General features: G+C 63.6%; 1 protein-coding gene across 1 annotated transcript in view; it reads right to left on the minus strand.

The window, feature by feature from the left end:
• Positions 1-11,701, minus strand: part of OLFM1 (olfactomedin 1) — a 35,958-nt gene extending 24,257 nt beyond the window's left edge. The window contains exon 1 of the mRNA XM_046023392.1: positions 11,337-11,701. Coding sequence (XP_045879348.1) covers positions 11,337-11,432 — 96 coding nt within the window. The 5' untranslated portion in view covers positions 11,433-11,701. The remainder of the gene's footprint in view (positions 1-11,336) is intronic.
• Between the last annotated feature and the right edge of the window lie 215 nt (positions 11,702-11,916).

Consider the following 11,916-nt stretch of genomic DNA (forward strand, 5'->3'; position numbering starts at 1 on the left):
GGGGTGCTCTAATGCCTCCGGGAAGAAAGGGTCTCATGGCAGTGGCTGGCACCCACCAGCGTGGGCTCCTGGGTGTGGGTGGGAGGGGTCCGTGTGTGCAGGAGGGGTTCAGGGCCCAGCTCACAGGGCAGGAGCTAGGTGCAAGTTTGTGGCTCAGGCGTCTCGGCCGGAGAGCTAAAGGTGCCCTGCCCTCGAGGAGCATGGCCCTGGGTGGAGGCCTTGAGGTCTACGGTTGGGGGCGAGAGTGGTGCTCCCCAGCCCCGGTGCTGCGGGAGAGGGGCTGGGCATTCTAGCTCAAGTTTCCGGCCTTCTGCAGCGTCAGGCCAGGACACGTGCGAGTCTCGGACGCCCGGGGCTGACTGGGTCGAACCCCTTCACAGGGCTTTGGCCTAGCAGGAAGCTTCCAGGGGGTGAAAGGCATCTCGTCCAGTCCCCCGTCCAGCTGTCCCAGCCCTCTGGGAAGGGAAGACTTCCCCAGATCGCAGCTGCCTGGGTGAGAATAAATCTCCCTTCTGAAAGGGCATTGCGATGGGCCAGGCTTCCTGGGTCCCCCGGAAGATGGGCACTGCCTTCCCGGGGGCTTCACTCTGCTCCGTCCCCTTTCAGAGAGGGGACTTGATGACAGCCAGGAATGTCCTGGCCTGAGTGCGAGGGTGAGACCCGGCTGAAGGGTTTCCTGATTGGCTTCGCTGAGGGACTCCAGGAGTGCGCGAGGCAGGTTCCAAGCATTGGGGAAGGGCGCCATCTCCCAGCGTGTGCTGGTACTGCAGGCTCCGCGGAGCCCTGGGGAGCCGGGTCGCACCAGGTCACCAGGGAGGCGACCAGTGCTGTACTTCCTTCCTCTGCGGGCACAGGACGAACGGATTCGTAGCCCAAATCACACACTCAGATGCTCCTGCAGACAGTGGCCACTTACTTGGTGGGAAGAATTCCAGATCGAACCCAACCCCATCTACAAACTCTCAGGCCCTAGAAGCTGCTCGTACTTGCTTATAACCTGCTAGTGCGAGACACGGGGACAGCGCACTGTGGACCAAGCCCGGGACAAGGCCGAGACACGGGGACAGCGCGCGCTGTATGGCCCCGGACAGAAACCGTCCCCGCGCCAGAGCAGACTGCCAGCGCCGCAACCGAGGACACGCCCTGGCCAGAGGGGGCATCGCGGATGAGCCACTCAGCGCCGAGAATGAGAATGCAGACTCCGGGCGGACAGCCGGCCACCAGCTGGGAGATGCTAGCCAGGGCGATAGCCCTCCTGTGTCTCAGTTTCCCCATCTATGAAATGGGTTCAATAATAGTGCTCGTCTGCTTTCTCTGCAGGTATTACGAAGACTGGACGGTTAGCGGAGGTGCAGCCTTGGCACCCAGGGAGGTATCCTGCTTGGCACCAGACAAAACCTACCCAGGAGGGCCCTCCGCTGAGCCACAGGGTTTAAGTGAATGGCAGAGCTGGGCCGTACGCCCCGCCCCCCCAGAGAGCTCGGCCACCCCTCCTGAGAGCTGCTGCTCTGATACGGACACACAAAGGCTGAAGCGGTCCCGCCTGGGCACAAAACCAGCGCCCGCCAAGCAGAGCCTCGTTCTCGGGCAGTGAGACTCCAGATGGGCAGATGTCAAGAATTAGACAACGACAAAACGCTCCTGATTTTGAAGAACATCTGATTTCACTTGATGTCAGTAATGTCCATAAGGATTTGCAGTGGGCACGCTAAATCTTTAGAGCACCGACCTGGCCGGGCTCCTCCCTGGAGATACCGGAGCCCAGGCCAGTGGAGACGCCAGAGATGAGGCTCCATCCGAGGGACCGGCGGAGGCAGGAAGGTCTGGGGACCGCTGAGCGGCTTCGCTCCGCTTGCCTGGAACTCGCTCTGACCCTGGGCACAGCACTGGGCTGGCCTGGGGAAGGCCCCTCTGCAGTCACGTTGGCGAGCTGGGGGGAGGGTTTCTGGCACCCCCCCGCCCAGTCATGGCTGGGAGGCTGGCTTTTAAACACGCAGCTCTGGGTTACCCGTACCGGGTTTGCCGCACGCGGACAGTGCCTCGGAGTTCCTGCGTGGCTCAGGAGCAGAGCTGGCCCCGGGAGGTCGGGGGGAAGCCAGCCCCCACCCAGCCAGACGCCTTTCAGCCCCTCCTCGCCACCTCTCCCTTTCTTGTCGACGTTTATAAAGAAGTGGACAGAGGCATCGTTTACGTCCCTCCCTCCCAGACAGTGTGTAGACAGAACAGGGGTGTGCAGTGGGTACAGTCCTGCTCCTGACCCACTGGCCGCCTGCACCCCTGCCGCTCAGACCTGCACCCCTACCATCTTGGCATGCACCCTTGCCCCCTGCCCTGCACCCCCGCCACCCTGCCCAGCTCCTCTGAACCCCTGCCCTGCTCCCCTGACCCTCTCTCCTGCTCCCCTGACCCCCTGCTCTGCTCCCCTATCAATTTGGCATGCACTCCTGTCTCCCTACACCACTGCCCTGCACCCCTGCCACTCTGTCCTACTCCCCTGCCACCCTGCCCTGAACTCCTGCCCTACCCCCCAACTCCCTGACCTACACCCTCACCCCTGCCCTGCACGCCATCACCTTGGCATGCACCCCTGCCACCGTGTCCCCTGCCCTGCACCCTTGAGGCCCTGCTACCCTGCCCTGCATCCCTGTCCCCCTACCCTGCTCCCTGCCCTCCTGCCCTGCACGCCATCACCTTGGCATGCACCCCTGTCTCCCTGCCCTGTTCCCCTGCTCTGATGAGCTGGAGGTTGGAGGGAAGTCACTTCCAACTCATCAGTCCCAAACCAAAGTCCTCTCCAGTGGCCGGACTGCATGAGTCAGTAGGAGAGACGACGGCACCTTGTGCGCTGGAGAGGGTCATCGAGAAGCCTCGAGCAAGCGCGATCTGATTTAGAAGCCGCACAGTATTTCCCAAAACGAACTGAATCGTTGAAGAATAAGGCATTTGGATCACAGAGCCCTGGCGCTGGCCAACCCCACATGCTCCTGAGGAGGAACTTAAATCCCAGTTTCCACACGGTTTCCCTAGAAGCAAGATCTCACTTGGGTTCCCAACGCGGCAGCACCGCGGAGCACTAAGGGACGCAGGCGCGGAGCCCCGGACACACTCACGCCGGGGCGCGACGTCCCTTCATCATGGTGGACGCCCCGGGGCGATGCTTTCACTGGGTCGGGCTCAGAAAGACGACGAAACCTGTCCAAGGTCACCCGGGGCGCCTGCCATTCCCAGGACCAAGCCCCAAAACGTGGTGGCCCTCCGCCCGACAGTTGTCACGGTGTCTGCTCCCGTTGTCGTGACGAAGCAGCACCGGCAGACGGCTTGTAGACCACAGATATTTGTGGCTCACAGCGGGGTGGCGCTGGGAGTCCGAGAGCACGGGCCGGTGGGGTCGTGGTCTGGGGGGGCCTCCTCGCCACGTCCGGGGCACTAGGCCTGTCGTGTCGGCGAGCGCCTCCCAAAGGGCTTCCTGAAGGCCCCGCCTCCCGGTGCCGTCACGTTTTGGGGTTAGGATGTCAACACGTGAATTGGGGGGGACCAGCCAGGTCTCTATCCTCCAGCCTTGACCTTGGTGGACTCTGCAAGTTCACCAGCACACACGAAAACAAGACGCCGGCCTCGAGGGCCCAGGGCTTCAGAGCTCTCAGAAGGAGGGCCGACGTGACGTGCCTGCGGGAGGACCCTCCTGCTGGAAGCCGCGTCCTTCTTCTGGGGGACGGCACCTGGGGGGTGTCCGAGCACGACCTGACGAAGGCCCACCGCATCCCCGTGGCCCGCGGGGAGGAACTCGGGGCGTCTCCGTGCCACAGACAGAGCATGGGTCCGCTGTGCTCAGGTCGGAGCCAAGGGACACGCCCAAAGAAACATCAGATGCTCTTTTGCTGTTAGGAAACGGCGCACATTTTTCCCAAGCTCCCTGCACGCAGCTGGGGTGGGGGAAGGGGGAGGATGGGGGGGGAGACGAGGGAGGGGGCCACGCAGAGCCGATCCGCTGCTCCAGCCCGTAAGCGCCCTTTCCGATTGCTTTCCTGCTGGGAAGAACACCCTGCAGCAGGGACAGGGTCTGGTCTGGGGCCGGGCACCTTGGGAGGAGCCCACGGTGACCTGAACCCCCTCTCCCAGCAGCCATGGAAACCCGCCACGGGCAGCCCGGGGCAAGCATCCCGTCATTCTGCGCCCTCCATGGCCTCTGGCTTGACCCCGGCGGGACGGCGGTGCACAGGGTCACTGCTCCTCACATCCTCCCGAGGGGAGGTCTCCTCCTGACCTAGCCCCCTGCACTTGCCAGGCCCTCTGTGGGAGAGGGGCTCCGGCCATAGCCGCTGTGGGGCTGGGCGGTGTGGAAAGGCCTGACCTGCGCTTTGCTGAGGATGCTCTGCTCTCTGGCCAACCGCCGCGAAAGCGTGTCCGGAGCGGGTCCAGAAGACCCAGGCCGGGGCTCCACCTGCCGCCGCCAGCCTGCCCCACACTTGCTCGGTCGCTCCTGGGAGCCGCCGCCGCTGGAAGTTTGCTCGCTGAGCTGCAGGAAGCTGGCCCATCCCGGTGCCCAGCCTCCTCCCAGGACACTTCCTTCCACCGGCCACGCAGGCTCAAACTCCTCTGAGGTTTTGGGACTCACGGTGTCTCTTCCAGCCCCGTGGGGACAGCAGCCGCCTCCCGGGGCGGGGGCACTATGCTCTGTGACCCACAGCTTTTCCCCGGCCTGCTTCTTCCCCGAGCCACGACACCCCCTTCCAGCCCTCAGTCCTGACTCTCTCTGTCCGTCCGGAGAGCTGGCTGCCCATGGCCCCTCCCTGTTGCCTCCCCTCCACTCTCTGCTCCCACTCTGGGAAGTTCTATGCCGCTTTCATAAACGCTGCCTCCGATGGGCTTGCGTCCAGACCGGGAGGCCACGGCCGCTCGTCCTCCTAGTTGCCAGCGGAAATGGGGTCCACTTCTGGGAGAGGCCCTTCGAAGCGCCCAGATGAGAGAGTTCTGCAGGGCCCTGTGGGCTGAGCTCGTGGTCTTCGGGGATCCCTCACGAACGTCACTGTGTCCACCGTCCATTAAGGGACGTCCCTGTAACTGACGGAGAAGGACGGACTCTTTTCTACTGAGTCGATCGTGATCCTGACTCAAACTCACAGTTCCTGACGTGGATCGGAAGGTGCCGGAGTCATGGAAACATCCGAGAGTCCACGCTCGGTCCAGCGGTGGAGGCGGAGGCCCCCAAAAGTCACCACCCGCTCAAAGCAGGACCTGGGCTCTGCCACACGTTGCTCCCTCCCAGAGCCTGCGCTCTGCCCTCGGAGAATTGGACCCTCTGCCCGCTGGGCCCAGGCTCGGCCTCAGAAAACTGCCTGGCCATCTCCAACAGAGGGAGGGTTGTCTCTGGAGAAAGAGAGTCCCTCGATGCCATGCCCCCGGCACCCTCTCCCCGCTCCCCACTCACAGCTGACCTGCCCCTGCCCCTGTCTCTGCATCCACAGGACAAGGCCTGGAGGCTCGGCTGCCCGGAGATCTGGAGCCGGGGTGCACTGGGCAGGGCAGGAGCCCAGGGACTCACGGCCACGGGCGGCGTTTGTTTCTGAAAGCCCATCCCCGTTCTTGCTCCGAATCCCGCTCTGCTCTCAGATTTAACACCAACACCCTGCGGGCTGAGCTCGCTATTTATAACATGTCTGAACACACCTCTGTTCTCTCTTCAACCCTCAGACACCCCAAGCATCACTTGAAACAAGCGGGAGTTGCTTTCTTCCCAGAGCCACACTCGCGAGCCATCTCGCATCCGGAGAAGTCTCTGCCGTGCTCGCTGGTGCCACGGGAGCGGAGCTGCTGATCGCAGACGGGGCTGCAGATGGGGCTTCCGCCCGCCTCTCCCCAGGCTGCCCGAGGCTGCCCACTCTCCTCCCGACTGACCCATGGACTGTAGATGCCATTAAACCCTGCATACGGGCCACACAGGACCAATCCCTGTCGCCCAGATCAGAGCAAGCGGATCAGAAAGCTCGAGTCTTTAAACACTGCCCGAGAGCAAAGAAGGCACCTTCACCCTCTGTCATCTGGCCATTGTCCTAAGATTTAACCTGGGCCCAGAGGGAGGGGAGCTGGTGTTAGCAGGGTCTGGTCCATCCTCCCCCGGGGCTGCGTGTGTGATGCCCAGAGCCTCACATGGTGCGACTGGGACCCCGTCCCATCGGCGACGAGCAGCGTTGGTTGAGTGTGTCTGCACGTCCCTGCGGCTTCTCAGACTCAGCCCTCAGGCAGATGCTGGGACCCGCAAGGACATGCAGAGCAACGTCCTCACATCTCACGTTATTCCCCAGAGGCCTGAGGGCAGGGGCCTGGGTGTGCTCTCCCAGACACCCCCTGGGGATGGCGACTTGCTCGAGGCCACCACCCTTCATGGTAGGAAGGAGACCGCAACATGGGCACCACCCCAAAATGTTTGCGGAGCTCTGCTGCTCCCCTTCTAAAAGCTGAGTTTCCGGGTCAGAGCACAGGGCCGGCCACTGGAGACTCGGCCAACCAGACGCCCCAGGGCTGCCCTGCAAAGGTCTGCAGGTCTGGCTCGATGGCTCTAGGCCCCTTCTGGCTGCTGCTCATGACCTTGAGCCTTTCCCTCTGCTTTCCACGCTTCCTCTCCACCTTAACGTAAACATGAGCCCGGCGTCTCAGGCAGCAGACAGATCTGGGGCCCACCAGGGCTCTGTCACTCAGCTACATCCCCTCCAGCCTCGGGGTCCTCGGTTGGACTGTGAGGACGCCGCACGGGATCGCTGGGCTTGCCCCCTGCAGATCCAGACGGCACTCCTGGCGGGCAGTGGGACTCGGGGACACTCAGCCAACAGTCACCCTCCTTGCTGGGATTAACCCTGTGCCGGAGGGTCCGGCAAGCTTCTCATGCCTGTGACCACCTGGAAAGCGAAGGGATGGACATCTTCGCTTCCTGCCTGCTGCCCAGGGGCCAAGCCGCCTGGACGGTCGCTGGGGGCCCCGCCATGGGGAGGACCCTAAAGCGGCTGCTTTCAGAGTGTGAGGAAGGTCCTCGGTGCTCCTTGCAGAACCCCAAATCAGCTCTGCTGCCTGTCAGCCTGGCTGGCTGTGGCTGTGTATCTAATCCAGTTTAGCTAGTAATTAGTTTTGTATTACTTTCCACGGTGATGTTAATACTGATTACAGGGCCTGATAACTTTAGTCATAAATACAACCCAAGGCAGAAAATTACCTTTCTTTTTACTGGGGAAGGCGGAAGCCGGTGGAATGAGAAGCAAATTGCTCTCCGTGATTTGCCAAGAAGGAGGATTTACAGCTTTGTGCCGCCCTCGTGTCCCGGCACCTCCCTGCCCCCAGAAGGGGGGCCCACCTGGGGGGGGCACTTCCCTCCCTGCTCCTCTGTTGGACCAGCCCTAAGGCGGGAGGGAGCGTACAGACCCTCTGAAATGCGGCGCGTCATGATCTAACTGGTTCGGGAAAAGACCACAGCGCCGGAGCCCCCACCTCCCCACCACTGCCAGTCCGGGATCCAGTGCAGACGGGGGAGGCCAGGGACAAGGGCAGCTGGACGGGAGGTCAGTGGGCTCACCCGTCCAGGGTTAGACTCCAACAGGTCACAGCACTGGGCTGTTTTATTCTCGTTAAGTTTGCTCAGGGGGGCGGGTTGTGTCTTCCCCTGTGGGACGGGCAGAATCTCAGGAGCAGAGAACGGATTTGGTGTGACGGGTCCCAGCGGGGCTCTAAGGGACTAACCCCTCGCCAGCTGTCCCGTCCGTGCACGGAGCCCACCCACACCTCCCCCGGGGAGTCGGCTGTGCTCACATCTGAGCTCGGGTTCCTGGAGCAGCCCTGACTAGCACAATGACACTCAGCCCTCAAGTTCACTGTTCACAGCTGGAAGCCCTTCAGGGTGTGGGGCGAGGCTTGGAGTCCTTAAGAAAGGCCGAGGCTGGCTACAGACAGGAGCCCCGCTTCTCTGTTAGAATAAATTGGATTCCTCCACACACCCTTCCTCCTGCGAGCTCAGCCTCCACGGGGAGCCCCCTCCGCCCCTGGCACAGAGCCTGCCCCGACCCCAGAGCCCCGGGTGCACACGGTCTCCTGCCTCTGACACAAACCATTACCGCAGAGCCTCAGGTCTTCCCACGAAGCTTGTCGGCCCAGAAGCCAGACCACAGGGCTCGGACACGCTCCGCACCGCGAGCCCAGGTCTGACTGTGCCAAACCCCACCGGCTGGCCTCGGAGATCAGCACGCGGTCCGGGGGCGGGTTAGCAACGGGGCAGGACGGGTCTGGTCGGGGGGGCGACGTCTTTGAGAGGCATCCCGTTTTTAAAAGGTGGAAGTTCATACTAAGAGGCTAAGAGCTTTTCTCAAGGTCACCCCAATGGCGCCTGGTACAAGTAAGGGCAGCCGAGTCAAGGTCATTACTACAGAGCCCCCACTCATTTCACACCTTCCTAGGCAGACAGCACGCCCCTATTGCTGGACCAGATGGGTCTGGGGCTCAGGTAGCCCCAGCTGCCCCCCTCCCCCAGGACAGAGGGTCAGCTCCCCCAAAACCCAGTCTCCCCCAGGACAGAGAGGTCAGCTCCCCCGCACCCAGCCTCCCCCAAGACAGAGGGGTCAGCTCCCCCCACGGGAAACTCCTAAGGCGCTTCTCAAGGGGCGTGAAGCAGCAGCCTCTGATTGGAAATCGGAGAACGAGACCAAGTCAGGTGTCTCTCCGACCGAGCACAGGGCTCACGGGGCCCACCCGCCTGGCAGGCAGCGCGCCGTCACTGGCTGGTACTGGACCGAGCGGCTCCTCATACGCGAGCTGCGGGGGACAGATGGCGTGGCCCCCGCCCCGCGCCTCGCCTCCTTCGGGCTGCACGCGTGAAGCGCAGGTATAAGCCTCGCCTTTCTGACTTGTTCCCACTTGCACGCGGGCTGACCCCCATCTTGACGGCCCTGGAGCCTTGCGTGCGGAGCTCTGGAAGTGTCTCCAAAGGGAGGGTGCGGCCGTGGGAGCGACTTAGAGTGGGAGAGGAGCAGGAGGGGCGGGGGAGACAGACCCCGCAGGGCTCAGCCTCCAGTGCTCGGCTCTCCGTTGGCTGATTTGAGGGGTTCACAGCATTCGGAGCCTTGTGCACGAGGCCGCGAGGTGTGGCTTCCCAGGGTTGAATCACTTCAGGATCAAGAAAGCAAGACTCTTGAGTGTGGATGTCCCCGAGCAGCTCTCAGATTCTGAACAGCCGGGTTCTGGCCCACACCCGCTCCCCTCTCTGCTCCCCACCCTAGAGGCTACTGATCAAGGGGACAGGCCCCTGGCCCAGCCCTCATGGCATGGGGGCTCCTGCCACCGGGGCAGGACCAGGTCGAGGGGATCTCTGGAGCTGCTGGCCAGTCTGAGAACCTTCCTAGTCTAGGAACAATCCCGGTGATTTAAGCTGGTTGAGTCTTTGTTCTAAAATCCCACCCCAGTTCAGGACAATCGGCCTCCACTAGACAGAACTCTGCTAGCCCAACCTCAGAGGGAGCCCCGGGAGGGTGGGGCCATGCCTCCGGGCTGCCCTGAGGGACACAGTCCCCTGAGACATCCATCCAGAACTCTGCATCAGAAATAGGAAAACAACACCATTCCCTTGGCTGGTGCAGGGGGGCGGGGGCCGGGAGCTGACCTGGGTCTGGAAGGGGGACCTGATTGCAGGAGGAGAGGTAGGTGTGTGGGCAGGGGCTGGCTGACCCTCAGCCGGGGGAGGGGGTGGGGGCGGGTTGGGGGGGGGACTATCAGCACGGCGGAGCAAACACTTTGGCCACCAACCAAAGCTTCCAATTGAAGTTGAACGGAAAGTTTCTTCCCAGAACAGGGGATCTTTAAAAAGATGCCAGGAGGAGACCTCCGGAGTACAGCCGTCTGTGGTCAGGGTGCCTGGAATCGAGAAGGCCACTGAGGCTTGCAGGGCCCTCGGGATAGCCCCTTCGGGGGCCCCGGAGAGCTCGTTATCTCTTTCCCAAAATGTCTCCATAAGGCACGTGCTGCCAGTCACCCTCTGCCTGTGTGTGCTCATGTGTGTGCGTGCGGGCAAGGATGTCCATCCACGGTGCACGAGTCCTCTGGCTGGGCTCTCCCCGCGCCAAGAAAACTTCTCTCCCTGAGACTGTGCAGTCTCTCCAGGGAAGCCGAGTGTCTGGGGTCACCGGAGAAGGGTCTCCGAGGGCAGTGGGAGCAAGAGAAACCTCCCCCGCCACCCCCCGCCCTTCCGGAGCAGAGCCAGGGAGCCAGCAAGGGCTTCAAGGCGGAACAAGGGAAGCTTGTTCCAGAGCCTTCTCTCCTGTGATCTACCTCTTGCCCTCTTTGTTTCCTCTTTTACCCTGAGATGGAGGGACACAGAGGGAGGAAAGGAGGGCCAGGGGCAGCTGGGGCTTGTGGCCAAGGTGCGGGGCCGCCCGTCCACCTCCTGGACCCACAGCTCCAAGAGGCCAGCATCCCTCAGCTCCGAGCATGGCACAGTGGCACCATCGAAAGGGCGTTTTAATGTCACCCCGGAGCAGCCGGGCTCCTGAAGCTGGCAGCCTCAACCCAGCACCCCGGTGCCAAAGCGACACCCCCATTCCGGCGCTCTCAGACGGCCCTTCTCCTCCCCCAGCCCTGCCAGCTCAGAAACGGATTTTTTAAAATGGAGAATACCAGCCAGAGACAGGCTTTCTACTGACACATTGTTCCGGGGATGGCAAGCCCGCTTAAAATGCCCAGCAGTCCCCACACACGCACACGGCGGCTTGCCACTCACACTTCCTGCCGCGCATGTGGTCACAACCCCCCCACCCCAGGCTCCGCGCGCGGAGCCCACAATGCACCCAGCCCGGCGCGCACTGTCTGGCCTGCGGGAGAAAATTGCCACCACCACCTGCTTGGGGAGCCCCAAGGGCAGTGTTCTCCCCAAAGGCAGAGATGCTCTGTAGCAGGGGTGTGGGGGTGGGACGCAGAGCTGCCTCTGGAAACGCCAGGAGCTCGGACAGCTCAGCTCGCTCGGCATCCTCTCCCTCCCCGCAGATGACAGCAGTCGCTGGAGGAGCCCTCATGCTGCCCTTTGAACTTCTCCGGGGAGTGGGAGGCTGGGGGGGGGGGGTCCTGAGAGAGGGGCAGCCTCACCGCCGCTCAGGGCCGGGGCTGGGGGTTCCGGAGGTCGGGCGCGCAGCCGTCTGGGGTCGGCCCCACCCATCCCTCCAAGCCCCGCGCGCTGCACTCGGGCCCCCTCCCCAGCCAGGCGCCAAGCTGCCAGCCAGCCGCTCCGGACTTCCCGGTCCCCGTGCGCGCTGGGCGGCCGCCGCGCTCCCTCGCTCGCTCGCGGGGAGGAAAATGGCGTTGGATGCACGTACTTGAGTGAGTTCCGTGCCCATCAGGACGAGGAAGAGGAGGCTGAGGAGCTTCCGGGCCGGTTGCATGTCTCGCTGCCACCGCCGCCGTCCTGGCATGCAGGAGCCCTGGTGCTGGCGCCGGCGCTGCGTGGACGCGGACGCGCTCCCGGCTCTGCTGGCCCCGCGCCTTCAGCACCCGGAGCCTCCGCTCTGCATGGCGAGCGCGTCCTGCGCGCTGTCCCCGCTGTCCCCGGGCGGGGCGCGGCCCTCCGCGGCCCCTCCTCCTGCGCTCCCCCACCCGCTCCGGCGCGCCTGGGCGGCGGTGCCAAAAGTTTGCGAGGAAGGCAGCGGGGGCGGGGGGGGGGGCGCAGAGGGACCCGCGCGCCACGCTCACGCGCGGGAGTGGGGAGGGCGGCGGCGGGGAAGCCGGGACAGGATGTGACATCAAAAAGGCGGGGGAAATTTAATTCGGGAGAGAAGAGTCCATCCTGGCTGGCTGCGGCCGCGGGGGCTCTGGACCCCAGCGATCTGGGATGGGGATGGCAGGGGGCGGGCCGGGACCAGCCGCAGGGGGAGGGTGTGGCCTGCCCGCCCCGCCCCG

Source organism: Meles meles, chromosome 11, assembly GCF_922984935.1.
Source record: "Meles meles chromosome 11, mMelMel3.1 paternal haplotype, whole genome shotgun sequence".
Classification (NCBI taxonomy): domain Eukaryota; kingdom Metazoa; phylum Chordata; class Mammalia; order Carnivora; family Mustelidae; genus Meles; species Meles meles.